Here is a 19,391-nt window from a genome sequence, read left to right as displayed (position 1 = left end):
GCGTTACCCACCCCCTCCCTCCCAGGAAGCAGCCGCCCTCTCCCTTCCCATCCCGGGCGGGGGGATTTGAATTGACGCCGGGTCCTGCGGCGGAGGCTGCGCTGTGAGTGTGGACGGGACTGTTAGAGGGGGGGGTGCGCCCGGGCCGGGGGCCCCCCCCACCCGGGCCCCTACCCTTTTCCCGCTGCCCCCCCCCTCCCCCCGCGCCCTCCCCCCTGGCCCCCCCCCAACCGGGCCCTTGCCCTTTTCCTGCTGCCCTCTTCATCTGCGACCGGTCCCCTGCCTTTTCCTGGTGTGCCCCCCTACCGGGGTTCCTGCTGGCCCCCTTCCTTGGCACCCTGCTCCCTGCCAACCGGGGCCCCTTCCCTTTTCCTTGTGCCTCCTTGGTGCCCAGTCCCCTGGGTCCCCCCCAACTGCATCATTTGCCCTTTTCCTGCTACCCCCCTTCCTTGGTGTGCTGTCCACTGCTCCCTCATGCCCTTTTCCTGCTGCTCTCACTTCCTCGGTGCCCTGTCCCCCTCTTCCCACCAGCCGTGCTCCCTACCCTTTCCCTGGTGCTCCCCCACCCTTGGTGCCCCGTTCCTTGGAGTCCCTTCTAACCAGAACCCCTGTCCTTTCTTGGGTGCCCCCTTCTCCCAACTTAAGCAGCCTGCCCTTTCCCTGGTGCCCTCCCCTCTCATGCACTGTACCCCTCTTCCCATTGCCCCTCCTTGTCCTGCCCTCAGTTACTTCCTGTGGGGCTTTCATTGTCCCCCCAGTACCCTCACCATAGTTTCCCTGCCCCCTGGACAGCAGTGGTCCTGATCCCCTGGGGTTTGTCTGACAGCTGTAGTCCCTCCTGAATCTGAGCCACTGTGGAAAAAGTGAAATTAGCCCGGTCTATTTTGTTGCCCAAGCTGGGGGCAAATGTAGGAAGTAAAGAGCATAAAGGGTGAAAACTAAACTACAGATGTAAACATTTCCCAGACTGAATAACTCAAGGAAACCCCCCTGCCCTGCCCAGCCTGACAGTTGCTTTAAACTTAGTTTGAGTACTGGTTTGTAGAATAAACAAACAAACCATCCTTTCCTACACCATTTCCACTCTTGAGCTGCATGTTGATGATGATCATAATGGTCCCTTCTGACCTTAAAGTCTATGAGTCTGTTATCTGTTATTAGCTTGCCCTGGCCCCTCTTCTAAAAACTCACAGGTGGATGACAACTTCTGCATGATTTGAACTGCCTTCACTTATAACTCAACAAGAACAACACTGTCAATGTTAGACAGTCAGCCGAGAGAGAAGTTGAAATGTTTAAGTACAAAGGAAAAAGTAATAAGCTGTCTTGCCCACGTAATAAAATGTATAAACTATCGTAAAGGTCAAATGGCTCCTGCGTCTAAATCACTGCTGTTCTGCACCTCGTGGGACCATTTATCACTGTGCAAAGTAGGTGTAAAATGCTGTCATTCTGATTTGGAAATGTTTTACACCCACTTTGCACAGTGATAAATGGTTCTACAAGGTGCATCACAGAGAAGGAATGGCAAATCTAAGGTAAGCTGTAGCGCTTCAGTGTAGACAGTATCTACTCTGACAGGAGACCAATGGCTGTCTGCACTGGGCGTTATATAGCTACATCTCTCGGGTGTGTATTTTTCACACTCCTTACAAATGTAGCTATACCAGTGTAAATTCCTAGCATAGACCAGGCTTAGTTGTCAAACGAGGAATACTATACCAGGGTCTTTGGTATGGTCTACACTAGGAAATTAGATTGGCATAACTATGTCGCTCAGGGGTATGAAAAACCCACACCCCTGAACGATGAGGTTAAACCAACCTAACCACCAGTGTAGATGGTGCTAGGTCCATGGGAAAATTTTCCTGTCAACCTAATTGCTGCCTCTCGGGAAGGTGGATTATCTACACGGATGGTAGAAGCCCTCCTGTCAACGTAGGTAGTGTCTTCACTGAAGTGCTACAGTGGCACAGGTATAGTGTTTTAAGTGCAGACAAGCCCTTAAAACTCTGCTCTGTATGTGGATATACTGTGATAAGGAACATTATTAGTGCTGTCCGGTGGCAGTTAATATAAGCTGACCTCACGTAATGATTTTAATGCATATTTAACAGGGAGCCATTATAACTTTCTCAGAATAGAATAATTTGCTTGAGTACATAAACTTAACATCAGAAAGTAGTTTTTCAAACTACCTAGCACACATTTGGGCGTTGTATAATCCAGCGTGTATTGTGGTTGCAACCTCAGGTCCTACCTGGATTTGGAATAAGAATTGCCATACTAGGTCAGACAAATGGTCCATCTAGCCCAGTATCTTGTCTCTAGCAGTCAACAGTACCGGAACTTCATGGAGAGTGTACAGAACAAGGCAAATTTGGAGAGGTCCATCTCTATCTTTCCCTCCTGGCTTCTGGCAGTTAGAGGTTTAGGGTTGCTCTGAGCATCTGATTGTATTCCTGACTACCTTGGCTAATAGCCATTGATAGACCTATCCTCCATGAACTTACCTAGTTCCTTTGTGAACCCAGTTAAACTTTTGACATCACAATGTCCCATGGCAATGAGTTCCACAGGTTAATTGTGCATAGTATGAAAAAGTTCTTCCTCTTTTTTAAATTAAATCTGCTGCTTATTAATTTAATAGGGTGGCCCCTGGTTTTTGTATTATAGGAAAGGGTAAATGACACTTCTCTGTTCACTTTTTCAACACCATTCATGATTTTATAGACCTCTAGATCAGGGGTAGGCAACCTATGGCACGCGAGCTGATTTTCAGTGGCACTCACACTGCCCGGGTCCTGGCCACCCGTCCAGGGGGCTCTGCCTTTTAATTTTAAATGAAACTTCTTAAACATTTTAAAAACCTTATTTACTTTACATAAAACAATAGTTTAGTTATATATTATAGACTTATAGAAAGAGACCTTCTAAAAACGTTAAAATGTATTACTGGCACGCGAAACCTTAAATTAGAGTGAATAAATGAAGACTCAGCACACCAAAAAGAACAGGAGTATATGCATCCGAAGAAGTGGGTTGTAGCCCACGAAAGCTTATGCTCTAATAAATTTGTTAGTCTCTAAGGTGCCACAAGTACTCCTGTTCTTTTTGCGGATACAGACTAACACGGCTGCTACTCTGAAACTCAGCACACCATTTGTGAAAGGCTGCCGACCCCTCCTCTAGATCATATCATATATAATAATTGAAAATAATTGCTGTGGGCACTACTTCAGGCTCCTACATCATTTGTGAGCATGAGTCTCCCCTCCACTTGCCCCCTCTTCAAGTTTTTAGGGCATGAACTTGTGAGGTGCTTTAGATCGTCATCTCTTTTTGTGGGTGCTTAGTTTGTCAAGAGATGCTGAGCACCTTTCAGGATCAAGAATTGAGTTTAGTGGTGACCAAGTTAACTCCCCTTCCCCCCTGAGAAACACACCCAGAGGGTTGCAGAAGTAACTAGATTAAAGTTAGAAGGCAGTAATTTTCCACTTTTTCACCCAAATGAATTTTTACGATAACATAACTGTAGTCTCTAAAGGCACAGCTCTCTAAACAATGTTACTGTTTGTAAGATGTGTTGACTGGAAACTTTGCAATCTATATGATAAGTTTCAGGATTGCAACTCACTCTGAAGCCTACAGTGTCTCTGAATCAATGTGAAGCGATGGAAATGGCTACAAATATGGTTGAGAGCTCTTTTTGTTTAGAATATCACCAGGTTCAATCATCATTGGGGTTCGTGGTCTGTTACTGTCCAGTTTTTAAGTTCAGTCATTTTGAGAACTTGTGCACTGTACAGCTGAATTGAGGCATGCATATATTCCAGGCCAAGTGTCATAGACAATTGTGATATCAGAGCTAACTAAAAAACAACGAGGAGTCCTTGAGGCACCTTAGAGACTAACAAATTTATTTGGGCATAAGCTTTTGTGGGCTAAAACCCACTTCATCAGATTCATGGAGTGGAAAATACAGTAGACAGGTATAAATACACAGCACATGAAAAGATGGGAGTTGCCTTACCAAGTGGGGGGTCAGTGCTAACGAGCCAATTCAATTAAGGTGGAAGTGGGCTATTTTCAACAGTTGACAAGAAGGGGTGAATACCAAGGGAGGAAAAATCACTTTTGTAGTGCTAATGAGGCCAGTGTAATCAAGGTGGCCCATTTCAAACAGTTGACAAGAAGGTGTGAGTATCAGCAGGGAGAAATTAGTTTTTGTAGTCACCCATCCACTCCCAGTCTTTATTCAGGCCTAATTTGATGGTGTCCAATTTGCAAATTAATTCCAGTTCTGCAGGTTCTTGTTGCAGTCTGTTTTTGAAGTTTTTGTTGTTGAAGAATTGCCACTTTTAAGTCTGTTGTTGAGTATCCAGGGAGATTGAAGTGTTCTTCTACTGGTTTTTGAATGTTATAATTCTTGACGTCTGATTTGTGTCCATTTATTCTTTTGCGTAGAGACTGTCCCGTTTGGCCAACGTACATGGCAGAGGGGCAATGTGGTACATGATGGCATATATCACATTGGTAGATGTGCAGGTGAATGAGCCCCTGATGGTGTGGCTGATGTGATTAGATCGTATAATGGTATCTCTTGAATAGATATGCAGACAGAGTTGGCAACAGGGTTTGTTACAGGGATTGGTTCCTGGGTTAGTGTTTTTGTTGTGTGGTGTGTAGTTGCTGGTGAGTATTTGCTTCAGGTTGTGAGGCTGTCTGTAAGCGAGGACTGGCCTGTCTCCCAAGGTCTATGAGAGTGAGGGATCGTCCTTCAGGATAGGTTGTAGATTCTTGATGCGCTGGAGAGGTTTTAGTTGGGGGCTGTAGGTGATGGCTAGTGGCGTTCTGTTACTTTCTTTGTTGGGCCTGTCCTGTAGTAGGTGACTTCTGGGTACCCTTCTGGCTCTGTCAATCTGTTTCTTCAGCTAACTCAGTCAGTTATCACCTTACTCTACAGCAATGTTTCCCAAATTTGGGATGCCGCTTGTGTAGGGAAAGCCCTGTCGGGCCGGGCCGGTTTGTTTACCTGCCGCATCTGCAGGTCCGGCCGATCGTGGCTCCCATTGGCCGCGGTTTGCCGCTCCAGGCCAATGGGAGCTGCTGGAAGCGGTGGCCAGCACATCCCTCGGCCCACGCCACTTCCAGCAGCTCCCATTGGCCTGGAGCAGGGAGCCGCGATCGGCCGGACCTGTGGACGCGGCAGGTAAACAAACCGGCAAGCGGCGTCCCGAGTTTGGGAAACACTGCTCTACAGCAAACTTGCATGCAACAGCCTCATTGGTTGTCTGAGGGAGACTGCACGTATGGTGGATTACTTGGCCTAACTGCTACCCTTGTGTGACAGCATGGGCTTTCAGTAGTTGAATAAAATATCAAAGCTAAAATGTAATGTTTGAGTTCTAGAATAGTCTTTGTGATGTACGTGGGTTCTCCTGCACACTGTTACAGTAGTGCACATCTTTTTAATTGTTCTATACATACATGATCACTGCTTCTCTTTTTGCTTGACTTTGTCACTTGTAAGCTTTTTAGGCCAGGCCTCTGTCTTTGTATGTGTTTCAATGGTACTTAGCCCAATGGGGCTCTAATCCTGGTGGGGGCAAGTAATATGAATATTAAATATAAAATCAGAATTTCTCTTTAATTATTGCAGTGTTTCAACATGTCTTAAGGATACTGTTACATAAATTTGATATTAAAAATAGGATTTGCTTCATAAATAAATTTATAGGGCATTTTAGCCCTCATAGCTTCAAAAGGGAAGGTCTTATTTAAACTTTATGAATTCTTGAATGGTTATAATCTTCCTACTCAGAAGTTGATGGAAACCAATCTTGTCTCTTAATTTCTACATTGCTTTGCTTTCTTTGTGAGCTCTTAAGTCTTGTTTTTTATGTTAATTTTTTTAAAACAGTGCAATGACTGCACCAGCATGTTACTAAGATTACCCCTTTTGTGTGTTCAGTTTATCTTTGGCAATAGACAGCATAAGATTGCTGCAGAATTAGTAGAAAGAGGAAAGTAAAGCAGAGTATGGTCCCTGCTATAGTGGTAGTTTAATTTGTAGTGATGTGGTGGTAAAACAGCAGTGTCTGGAATCACTTTGAGAGAGTTTGTAACATACATATGGGATCTGGAAGTGTTCAGCATTAAAGTTCCTATTGGAGTCAGCCAGCGCTCAGATAACAGAACATGTGTGTGGCATAAAATATGGACAGACAGAAATAAAATCATGTCAGATGGCGAGTATTATTAGGGTTAGAGTTTCCATTATTAAACTATTTTGCAGGTTTTAGTATCTTTACCATTTCAAATTATGTTGGAATGAAACTTGTAAAGGAGGTACTCCGTCAGAATACCAACTTTTTTTTTTATTGCCCTAGGTTAATTTATCTTGCTTTTACCTATGTTGAAATGTCTAATAAACTCTGATTATATCTTGTTGTATAATAAACAGTAAGATTCCCTCTTTGGAAAGAAGGTTGACGGTACTGGATATGATACTTTTTCAACCCCCAGGAGCCATTTGTAACACACGACAGATCCTTTACCCTTTTTTCCTTTACCTTTGTCCCTTTCTCTACAGTTCTTTCGTTTATTTCCTCAGAAATATAAAACTGTAATGGAGGAATGGGGGAAATGCAAAACATGTTTAGGTAGTGCCATTCTTTTGCAGCAGAGACAGCATTTTAGGAAAGTCTGCTTTTTGAAATATTTCTGCATGTATTTTTGTCATTCTTGAAGTTGAGTTAAAAATTTGTTTAATATTGTCCATAGCTGATCTCTACTCCTATCTTCTTGACAGTCTTTGCTCCTTCAACCAACTAGCATGGTAGCTTATGGAATGGAAAACAGTTTTGAATAATGCATGTAATTGTTGCCAATGGTAGAACTTGCATAGATAACACTTACTAATTTAGGCCCAGAGCCCGCAATCATTAATGCAAATGCCTTGTTTTATGTGAGTAATCTCTGTGTAGTCAATGGAACTACTCATATGCTTAATGTCAAGCATGTGCATAAGTGTTTGCAAGATTAGGCTCTAATTAAACATACGGGTAACCCATTAAGGGGTAACAAACCAGGCAAGGGAGGTATAAGAGGGACAAGGATAGCAACAAAGTTCATAAGTTATGCTTTAGCTGCATCTTATTTATGGATTTTTATTTCTGAACGGGGGTTTTAGCTCTGCTTTGTGTGACAGAGGGTTTTAGGGTTGAGCCCTCAAGGTGCAGACTCGTTAGGGGAGGGACCTTACTTTTTTTTTTTTAAAGTGCCATACACTCCTCTGATGCTGTGAAAATAATTAATATTTTTTCTTTTTATTAGACTATAATTGATGGAAAATGAGTGTTCCTGACTACATGCAGTGTGCTGAGGACCATCAAACTCTCCTGGTTGTGGTCCAGCCAGTTGGGATTGTCCCTGAAGAAAACTTTTTTAGGATCTACAAACGAATTTCAACCGTGAGTCAGATTAATGTCCGTGACTCCCAGCGCGTGCTATATATCCGCTATAGACATCACTACCCTCCAGAAAACAATGAATGGGGAGATTTTCAGACTCATCGGAAAGTTGTGGGGCTCATAATCATAACAGACTGTTCCTCTGCAAAGGATTGGCCCCAAACTTTTGAAAAATTCCACCTTCAGAAGGAAATATATGGTCCTACACTCTATGATTCCCGATTGTTTGTCTTTGGGCTTCAAGGAGAGGTTGCAGAGCAGCCCCGCACAGATGTGGCATTTTATCCTAGTTACGATGAGTGTGAAACTGTGGAGAAGAGAATAGAAGATTTTATTGAATCTCTCTTCATTGTACTGGAATCCAAACGTCTTGACAGAGCCACTGATAAATCTGGTGACAAGATCCCACTTCTGTGTGTCCCTTTTGAAAAAAAGGACTTTGTAGGGCTGGACACTGATAGTAGGTAAGTAGCTTATTTACAACCTAACAGGGCTTGAAAAATTTATCTGATGCTAGCTCAAGGACTAAGCCTATTAGCCCCGGTAAAGAAATGCCTGTGGCACCAACACCATCTCTACCTCAAGGCCATATCTTCTGTAATGTAAGGGAACTTACTCTATTTACTAGTAGACTATATTTAATTTTATTACCTTGTTAATTAACTTTCTATTAATATTTTTAAATTTAATTTGTAGGCCTTGTCAAATAGTTTATTAAAAATAATTGAATAGGTGTGACAGATTCTACCTCTACTTACATTTTTGCTGAATGGAAATTTGACTAGCTATAGAACTGGATGAATATTACAAATTAATTAAATTGATCAATAAACTGTAGTAAAATTAATTTTACATATTTTGCTGTGTAGTATCTGACTCACCCTACTTACAACATCCCTTTCTTTTGTCCTATATCTTCCTGTCCTTACTGTCTTCCCTCCACTTCTTTTGCATTCCTATAATAGAACCATGGTCTATCTTTGTGAATTGTCTTCAGTGTTCGTTTCCTCTATTTCCCTCTTCTTATCTCTTTTCCTTTCTTACTTTGTGTTCTGTTTCCTATTCTCATATTTTCTTACTATTCCTTTATTTCTTCTTCTACCCCCGCCCAGAAACCTTTCTTTATACTGTACATTTCTAACATCCCATCAATATTTCCCTTCTCTATACTGTACATTTCTAACTTCCCATCAATATTTCCCAGCCATCTCTATCCATGCCTTCCAGACATAGGGTTTGGAAGTTTTACTAGACACCTATTAGCTAGAGCAGGGGTCGGCAACCACTGGCGAGGGATGTGCTGGCCGCGGCTTCCCGCCGCCCCTATTGGCCTGGGACGGTGAACCGTGGCCAGTGGGGGCCGCGACTGGCCGAACCTGCCGCATCAGCAGGTAAATAAACTGGCCCAGCCCGCCAGGGTGCTTACCTTGGCAAGCCGCGTGCCAGAGGTTGCCGACCCCTGAGCTAGAGAAATAAATCAGCTAGCCAGAAACAGGTGTGAAAGATCTTGGGTGTTTCACTGCTCAGGGGCAAAACCCAAATGAGATGCTAACTTCCAGCTGCTGGGGAAGGGGAGAGTGCTGAAACTCTTAACAAGGTACTTTAGCTGTTCAGGGGCTCCCTCGCTTAAATCAACATTGTGCTATTAGGGGTCTGATTAAATTTGTAGCCCACCACTAAATCTACTCTGGTGTACATGCTACAGGTTGCTGCCAAGGGTGTGTGTGTGTCTGCTGCTTAGTTACTTTGCATCTCCCTCAGCTTTCTGGCTGGTCCTAGAAGGGTTTATGATACTGAATGTGATTTGTCATGGTCAATATAGTCATGTAACTCCATTCTTCATACTGTGTACAGGTAGTAAAATTCTGTAAGGTAGACAAACCCATATAGACCGTGCATTACTCTGCTGAAGACTGTTGGTCTGGGGTGAAGGTGCCACAAGGTCAGGGCAACAGAATTCCTATTTTTGAATAAAATAAAGAAACTTCTTTAGGAGTATTGTCTAAAAGCTTTCAACAGTATTTGTGTCGTTACATAGCTTTAGAATAAAGTGACATTAGCTGAGCCCCTTTACGCTGTGTATAATGTAATGGAATATTTGTTTCCAAAAGTTAAAGGTGTTACGCCAAAATGGTTATTTACTAGAGGTGATTATAGTGCAGTCCCAGGGCCAAATGTGACCCATGAAATTCTAAAATGGTAGGGAACACAAACAGCAATCAGTGCAAATTTTTTTTTTGTCACAGAAAGGTGTAGATCCAAGCAGATGTGCATTGTTGCATTTAGTTTTCATTTGTTACGTACGCTTAAAAGCGAAATAGTTGTTGTTCTTGCCAAGTTGCCAATGGGACCTTCCACCCCAACCCTGGTGTAGTATATGCTTTGGACACATTGGCTTACAGTTTTAGTAGTATTTTAGGTGCTCCTACTGCCATGCTGAACTTGATGTAATATATTAACTCCGCACTTAAAGTCGTCCCGGTTAACATTGTTTCATTATTAGGTTTCTGATATATTAGAGAACATACTCATTTAAAGTTGCACAGTTTTCCATTATAAGGTTGTTTGGTTAGCTCTGCCTGGTGTTCCAGGCAGGGAGCTGGGTCTGTGCGTGGGGGGCTTACGCCACTCTACCCGCCTGGCATTCCAGCCGGGAAGCGGGCAAGCCCCCGACCCGGCTCCCTGGCAGGAGCGCTGGGCGGGTGGAACGGGGCAAGACCCCATGCCACACTCCCGCTCCCCAGCTAGAACACTGGGCGCAGTGGGGCAAGCTCCCCCCAACCCTGCTCCCTGGCAGGAGCGCTGGGTGGGCGGAGCGGGGCAAGCTGCCGTGTCCCAACCCCACTACGCCCCTACCTCAACCAAGCTTCACAATCATCATTGGTGAGTACAGTATTAAATTGTTTGTTTAAAATTATTTAAAACTTATACTGTATATGTGTATAATGTCTTTTGTGTGGCGAAAAAAATTCCCTGGAATCTAACCCCCCCCCCCCCATTTACATTAATTCTTATGGGGAAATTGGATACGCTTGACATCGTTTTGCTTAAAGTAGCATTTTTCAGGAAAATAACTACAATGTTAAGTGAGGAGTTACTGTACCTCAATAGCTTTTAAATTGGTTCAAGCATTGGGTATCTTTTAACCACAGTGTTTCTGCACTTAGCATCACCCTGTCGTTAAGAAGAAAGTAAGTATTCCAATCTCTATCATAAATCTTCAATTTAAAAATTACACCAGAAAGACTTGATAAACCATAACTTCCAATTTTTTTTGTTCAGTGTTATTTTGCGCTGGCATTTTTGATTCTGTTGTAAAACATCTGGATTATATTTAAATTGCCCATGAAAGGTGTTTAAAATTTTCTGTTCAGATTAGCATTTTGGGTAATATTTTAGCATAATAAGAAGATATATTGAATAGTTGGGATCTGTAGTCACTTTCTTATGCCCCTTCCGATTGGAACCCTCCCCCCCCGGTAAATTCTTGTTTATATTTAAGTAAGATAAAGGCATTTGGTGCCTTTTTATTCTTTCACTGCTTGTGAAAGTGAAAGATTAACAGTCCTGTCTTGATCCAGAAATGATGTAATAAGTATACCCTTTGTGGGCTTCTTTGCACAGGTCTTCCAAAGCACTTTGAACCTACCCTGCAATATTGCAGCTCTTGTAGGCTACAAAAACTCAGGACTATCACCTATGTTTGAACTGGAGTGAGACCATAACATTAATTTACACTTTTGAGTCAGAGTATTTGAAAATAGATCTTCAAAGGTTGAATGCTAGTCCAGTTTCTTCTCACTATTTAGCTCACAATAAAACGTGTCTATAATGTAGCATGTTCTGTTGTATAGTGCCTATAATTCACTGGTCAAATGGAAATCATTGTTTAAAGCCATACATTGCAACTTTATCATTTTTTAAAACGTATAGGGAAAGATTTGTTTCTTTGCTTGAGGGTATGCACACATCATGGTGGAGATGATGAGTTTAAATGATGAAAGAAAAGACTAACTTTATTGGGACGATGGAACAAACCATAAGACGCTCTTCAGTACTTCCAGCTGCTACAAACTGATGTGGGAGGCAAAGATGGCCCCTTTACAGTGGTTGGGGTTTTTCTTCCCCCAAGTTAGAACTCCTTTTCTCCACTCTCATCTCTTTTTATGGAGACAATGAGGCGTTCTTGCTTTATATAGTTTATAGGTGCTGAATACCACCAAATATTGCACAGAGGGATTTGATCTCAGTACACCTCTGATCATTTGGTCACAGATTGTTGTTTAATCTGTGGGAAGTATATCTTTTCCCTGCAACTCTTAAACTTGCAATTACAGTTGATAATGCATTACAGAGGCCAACTCATCTGAAGGCTAGAGATATATCCCATACCAAATGAGCTGGGTAAGTATGTCAACATAGAAAATATCTCAACTGAAATTAGTGAGGTACACATCACCAGGATGAAACATGCCAGGGTAATTTTTGGTCATACCATAATGCCTAAGTACGTTCAACTGAAAACATTTTAAACCTCTCAATTCAATTAATGTCCTTTCAGGCTAGTGTACTTCCTGCCAAACACTGTGCATTATGAGCTTCGACCACACTAACCTGGTGACTAGGATTAGATGGCTAGGATCAGTGCAGTCATGTTTCACCCAGCTAATAAGGGTCACATTATTATCAAGAAGTAATATTCGCTTCTGAGGTGGATGATTGTAACCAAACTGGCTGCCTAAATGCAGCGCTTCTAAACTAGGGTATGAGTCATTTTCATGCTTTGTAGTCCAGAGACGCTAGATGCTGTTGAGAGGAAGGTGGATTTGAGATCTCTCTCTTCTGGCAGCTTACTTGTGTACCTGGTAGATGATACTGTTTCCCAGGTTCTATACTGAGAGTGGTGATATCAAGGGAACATTACAAATAGGCTTGGCAGAATTTGATTTTTTTTTAAATAATTTCAATGGATACAACTTGATAAAAATAAGAGACTAAAAATTATCAATTTAAAATTTTCATAGTTGGGAAGTTGTGGGGGAGTCAAATTATTTGACAGACATTGAGATTCAAAAAATTAGCTTTATAGCTGTTAAAACACAGATTGTTAACATCATGTCAAAATATACAAAGTAAATATCCTTAAGTCATATTCTGATATTTCTCAAGCAGTCTTTTTCTTAGTTTGCCTATTTATAAATTTAGATGATGATCGATGGAAATATTTTTTTCATCGGTTTGTGTGTATGGTAAAATCGATGTTTAGTGACATTTACTGATTAAAATCTAATCCTTCTAAGCCTAATTACAGTATTTGTGTTGGAGAATTAGTTTAAATGAGAAGTAGGAAGCGGTGGAAAGAAAGATGATCTTGTTGATTACAAGGCGTAGGACTGGGAGTCAGACCTTGGTTCAGTTCCTGGCACAGCCTGCCAGCATGTGATTCTGAGCAAATCAGTTAATCCCACTGTACTTCGGTTTCCTCATCTGTAGAATGGGGATAATATTTCCTTAGGTCATAGGGCTGTTGAGGCTTAATTCATTAATGTTTGTAAGGTACTTTAAAGTTTTCATATGGAAAGCACTATAGAAACAATGTATTTTATGTATGTTCCTGACTGGTCAATGAAGAGAAGCAGAAATCAAAGCAGGTACATGATCTTAAAGTGGACTGGAATAGCCAAGAGGAGGGGATGAGTAGGAGCATTAAGGCATTGGTCCTGTCAAGACTTGACATGAGTGGGGACTACTCACAATGCATAAAGATAAGCACATGTGTAGGACTCAGCAGGGTTGGAGCCTAAGGTTAAGATCAACACAAAGTCCTGTGGCACCTTATAGACTAACAGATGTATTGGAGCATAAGCTTTCGTGGGTGAATACCCACTTCGTCAGACGGTTAAGTTGTAGACAGGAAATAGCATTCCCTATGGTTTCAGGCCTGAAACCATATCTCCAAAATGCCTGGACTTCAGGGTCCAAGAATCTGGTAGTGGCAAAAGATGTAGCTACTCTGAACAGGAAAGAGCCAGTTGTTAAAAACTTCTGGGATCTGATGAATTTATGATAGAACCACCTGTTGACTAGCCAGGAATTCCCACTGGACAAAGCAGGTGGGATTGTGTATCCTTATGAAGAAACAAAAGGCTTTTCAACCTTAGGATATCAGGGAAGGTGCATACTCAGAGCTACTATGGTGGTGCCTCAGCATGCTACGTTATAGACAAGTTTCATGTTCTCTATCTGGTGTGTTACTGATTGTGTGTGGTACTCTGACTGTTTTCAAGTCTTCATATGAGACCATTTCTGTTGAAGTCACTCCCTCCTTGACCATTTCAGACAGCGCTATTTGATAACTTTTTCTAGGTTTTCCCTGTTTTCAATTTTTAAAAAAAGAATAGCTAGTATTTCTAGTCTGTTGGGCCCAGATTATTTTAATGTTTAAGTTATTCACATCAACTCAGATGTTAGTATGGGCACAATTACATTGTTGATTTTGAACTGATAAGACATCTACTTAACATTGTATTTGGGTGATGAGAGAGCAAGATCCTATATAGATGTATTGCTTTTCTAATGTTAACATATAGTAGGTGGGATTTGTTCATTGCTCTTTGTCAAACTGTGTGAAATCTGAGTACACGTATACGTGGCTATTTAATTTTTTTCTGTTGTATATTTCTAATTTTTGTTTTGTTCCTTTCTTTCTTTTTTCTTTTTTTTCCCTCTCATACTGCCCTGTGAGTTTGTTGTTGGGTCTGAAAAGGTAGGCTGTGATAGATTATATTTAAAATGAGTTAGTTTTCATGTGCTGCCTTTCCATTCTGTCTTCATTACATAGTTGAGTGTTGCTTGTATATGTTTGTTTTCTCGTACAACTAAGAATTACCGCTGGACCGTTATTATCATGGGTTCACTTCTTTTAGCATATGGCAATTCTATTTGGTGGCAATGCTGGAATTTTTTTCGTAGAACACACACAATTTGCTGAGATGGCTGCTGACCTCTGGAAGCTGCTTTATTTTGTAAACTCAAAGCCATGAAGCTACTGCCTGTGTTTGTTTTCAAAATTCAAACGTTTTGTCAGTGATGGAAATTAAATGCTGTAGCTGGATTTTTAAAGGCTCAGTAATGTTATGAACAGTGATATTTGTTGTTATGCATGCTAACCAGAATTGGGAATTGATTGAATTTGGTGGGATTTTTTTTGCAGCATTTTGCATGAAAACTTTGCCAATTCATTTTGCATGGTTTTTGAACCTTTAGTTTTGTTTTCTGACACTTTGAAGAATCCGAAACTCCTCCAAACTTTTTGCTAAATGATTTGTGATGAAATTTACTTCTAGTTTGAAATTTAACGATTTAACACTTTTGCCCATTCTGAATTTTGCACATAATTATGGCAGTCACCTTGGGCAATTTTAGCTGGAGACAGTAAAATAGGGGAGGAACAGTGCAATGCATATAAAGTCAAATGCATGGCTGCAATATATATGTACCATATGTACATGAGATCAGGTGGGAATGGAAGTGGCCAGGACTCTGCCTTCTGCTTCTATTCCCAGAAGTGGTGCAGAGGTATGTATTGTGTTCTGCACATGCCAGCTGATGAGGTGCTTGATGTTAAACCAGAAATGTGGACACCCAGAACAAGGTAAGCAAGTTTGATGAAGGCGTTATGGTGGCTGTTAGTGGTAATTGTTTTTGTGTGGTAGCAGACAAGCAGTCTGTTTTCCACCACCACTCCACAGTGCTCCCAAAACAATACTGATTCTTTCTTCTTAAGAGGATTTTGTTCCTTAAAAACATAGGAGCTACTGCATAAAGATGGAACTATATTTGAAAGCACATTGTAAGCCAGCCTCACAGTAGTCAACCACATGTAACTCTAGTGAGTGGGGAATCTTCAAAGATTCAGGTTTTGAATGGTTATGTGAAGCTATGGGGTATCCCATAAGACCATGTAGTCCTCTAAGTGACAACACCCTTTATGGTTTGGGATAGGATTAGTGGACTTGCTACCACTTGCCAGTATTTTTGGGGGATGGGGTGCTTTTTCATCTGGTGTCTTCAGCAGTCACTGTCCATCAAAAATCTTGGATTGCCTTATGGGGAAAAGGAAGAGCAAGCAAGTACCATAGCTTTCTGCTCATGCCACTCCCTCTGAGAAAGTGTAGAAAATGACTTCTAACCCCTGTCACTGTGTGGGGATTGGCTTAGACCACAGGGAACCAGAACCCTGGTGACTCATGATCAACCAACCAATGTGTCCCTCCCCCCCCCCCCCCCAAAAGTATAACCTCCTTATTATATTGTAAAATTTTGCACCAATTTCTTCATCTTGGGCCTCATAGCATCAGTAGCTGGGACAAATAATTTATTTCATGACTGTACATTGGAGGAAATCACCAAAAAAGTGATTTTTAATTTTTTTGCAATAAATATAGTATTATGCATTTGATTACAGACCAGCATTTTTTCAGTCTAGTTCTGAATCAATGTTTTTATTGACCCTTTTTGTAGCCGGGTGACTTTAAAAAATAAATCCAGTCAAAACCCCCAAGCATCTGGTGAATTAAGTTTTATCATCTGTGTGTTTAGGGTGGATCTTGTTTACATGAATGTTCACCTTTTGACTTGGCAGAGACATTTGTATAATATTAAAGCACGAGTTGGAAAAACTGCACATTATTGTAACCACGATAAAAATTGTTCACTTGAATAACTTAGTTCTTCATAAACAACAATGAATTACAGATCGTTATTTTAAAATAGGTGTTTTTATTGGGGATGTCTGTTACTATATATGAACAGCATTTATTGATACCTAGGCTTTGCTGTAGGAAATTGATGTATTTACATGTTGAATATATAAAACCAAATATCCACAATGTAAATAATTTCCTAACGCAGCTGAGTATATCTTGGGGAGGGAGTGTGAACCAGTTGATAGGGCACTAGACTTTGACTCTGCAGACCTGGTTCTACTCCTGCTGCTGCCAATGACTGGCTGGGTGACTTTAGGCAACTAACTTCACCTCTCTGCTTCAGTTTCTCAGTCTGTAAATTGGGGGTAGTGATACTTGCCTCTTTTGTAAAGAACTTCAAGATATATTCATGAAAAGTGATTTTAAGAGCTAAATATCAAGCTGGAAAATATTAGTTATTGTGACCATCTTCTGATCTTTCTGATAGGGTATAGTACATTTATTTAAAATACTTTTTCATGGTTTTTGGGCAGCATTTATTATTTTAAAGGCAGAACTAATATTGCTATGCACTGAGTGAATCACTTGCTCTTTAATTAATTTCATGTATAATCTTTGAAAGCAAAGAAACAAATGAGCAAACAAATAGTAATATCCAGTGAAGCTAAATTTTATTATTTTTTGCATCAGACTTATAAAACAAGTGAAAATGAGTCTGCTTAACGTAGTCCAGACAGCAGTAACCAGAATCGACTTACTTTGCTTTTCCGTTTTTCATAAAAACGTATGTCTATGGGACTATACAATGCAACTATCCATTGCAATTAACTGCATTTTTGATTTCTACTTGGTGTCTTTTTAAATTCACACATCTTTATTTTTAAACCATTCCTGCTAAAGCATTGATTGCTAGCATTTTGCTTTAAACTGAGAACTTGCATCTTTTGTGAAATGTAGCTTTAATATAATTCTCGGTTAAAAGATATTTTGTCTATTCAAATTCACCGAAAGCTTGGATTCTTGGCTGTAACACCAACATTTGAAAAGAATCTATTGTCATATTATTGGTCATGACAACTTGATATATTGGTTAATATGGGAGAGAAGTACTAGGATGAAAATGAATTAAAAAGTAAACTTTCTAATTAAGAGAAACTACAGATCATAATTTGAAAGAAAAAGTAATGCCAAGTGTCCTTAATTCTAAGGACTGTGTTATTGAGGTAGAAATAGGTTGGAGTGTTATTTCCTCGAATAGAAATATAGCTTTTGTAGAAAGGCATGATAGTTTCCCATTTCACTGTTCAATTTATATAGATATTACAAACAAATCTAAAATAGCAATGATTAGATAATCTTACATTTTTAGTCCAAAAATATGGGTACTAGCAAAATTCTTCTAATCTCTTCTGCTCTGCTCTCAATCCCGATTATAATTTGTTTATATCACAGCAGACAATACTAAATATTAGAATGAGACGTATTTCCACAGAATCCAAAAAATTCGGAACCTGTGCTGAAATCTGGTTAAAACTTGACATAGTCTTGCACCTCATAGTGAGATGCAGCCTTAGCTTTCACTCAGAATTTTCTTGCTGTTTCCTTTTGTTTCAGCCATCTTTATAAAGTATAACTTTAATGGAAATCTAAAAAGGGTAATGCAAGTGCTGCGGTTTCCTTGACAGCTGTGGGACAAAGTGAGAAAAGTCCTTGGATTCAGACCCACTACTTGTCTCTCTCATCACCCCAATCATGGATCCGATGTGATTATATATGAGGGGCATTTCAGATGATTGGTGATTGGAGAGGTCATTTCCAGTATTTTTGGATGGGCAGTAGCAACAGAAGGCATATTTTCTTGTCTCACTGTGTAATGGCCTCTGCTGCTGCTTCTGCAACAGTGATATTAGTTTTGGTTGATTACCTGTCTGGTTCTCCCATAGACATCTCTGCCACTTTCTTCCATATTACCCTTCTAAGATACCTGCTAAAAATGGCAAAATTCTGATGGTTAGGTTAAGGGGCTGTCCTTTACTTTTTTTAAAATATACATTGCACATATATCAATGTACATATTTTGATCCCCTCTCTCCCAACACTCATGTTTTCCTTAGGGCAAAAAAGAAAAAAAAATGTTGTTAGTTCCACTTGTTTATCATTGCCCTAACCACTTAGCTTGCGTATTTTGTCCCACTCCTCCTTCCCATTTGTCACTTGTCACTTTAGATTGCATGCTCATTGGGGCAAGAAGACTGTGTTTGTATAGTGCCTAGGGAAGTGGCACCCTGTACCTGATTAGGGGTTTCTGGGCGCTACTGCACTAGAAAAAATAACTACATTTCAATGTGTTCACTGTTTCAGCTGCTGCACCCAACTACTGTTACAAGGTTTGAGACCTCTATCTACAGAAAGGGTCAGCATTAGAAAAATGTAATGTAAATACATTTTACTTTAAAAAAAAAAATAGGTCAGTGTATGGGTTTAGATGTTAAGTTCTGTTTTTTAAAATATTATCATGAATTGAATTTAGTCATAACAAATGCAATTGCTGCTGTTAGAGGCATAAATCTCTGCTAGTCTCATGTTTCCACACACATTTACTGAGTTTTCCCATTTTTTTGTAAGAAAGTGTACCAGTTCATACAAACTGCTCTGTAATTTTCCTGAGGTCCCTATTACACTCTTTCAAATTCTTTAGGGCAGTGGTTGTCAAACTTTTTTTTTTTCACGGACCACTTGAAAATTGCGGCGGGTCTCGGCGGACCACCTAATGATCTTTCCAAATGTTTGTACCGTCAGGTAACTATTGCAAAGTGCTTTACATAAAAGTGCTATATAATTTTTTAAAATAATTAACGTTTTCTACAAATAAAAGCACACAACTCATATTTTAATATCAGTAGTCTTACCTTTCTAATGTGATGGATGTGCCCCCTCCCCCCTGTCGTGGCAGCCCCTGAACTGGGGCTGGGGTGGGCGGGGAGTTTCCCTGGCAGCCGCAGCCCTGGAGCTGGGAAAAGTTGCCTCTTTCTCTGTCCACCACAGCCCTGCGTGCCCCTAATTCCCTCCAACCCCTCTTCTCACCTCACTGCCTCCTCCTACCTACCCCCTGTTCCCCCCAAGGCCACCACCTCACCTTACATGTGCATTTTCTCACTGGCCGTGGTTCACTGCTCCAGGCCAATGGGGGCTGCGGGAAGCGGCGCGG

General features: G+C 40.8%; 1 protein-coding gene across 1 annotated transcript in view; it reads left to right on the top strand.

The window, feature by feature from the left end:
* Positions 1–25: 25 nt before the first annotated feature.
* TRAPPC9 (trafficking protein particle complex 9) overlaps positions 26–19,391 on the top strand; it is an 848,931-nt gene continuing 829,565 nt past the window's right edge. The window contains exons 1-2 of the mRNA XM_026646706.1: positions 26–103; positions 7,339–7,939. Coding sequence (XP_026502491.1) covers positions 7,356–7,939 — 584 coding nt within the window. The 5' untranslated portion in view covers positions 26–103; positions 7,339–7,355. The remainder of the gene's footprint in view (positions 104–7,338; positions 7,940–19,391) is intronic.

Source organism: Terrapene carolina, unplaced genomic scaffold (assembly GCF_002925995.2).
Source record: "Terrapene carolina triunguis isolate 2854851 unplaced genomic scaffold, T_m_triunguis-2.0 Scaffold58, whole genome shotgun sequence".
Classification (NCBI taxonomy): domain Eukaryota; kingdom Metazoa; phylum Chordata; order Testudines; family Emydidae; genus Terrapene; species Terrapene triunguis.
This window is presented reverse-complemented; position numbering and strand designations above follow the sequence as displayed.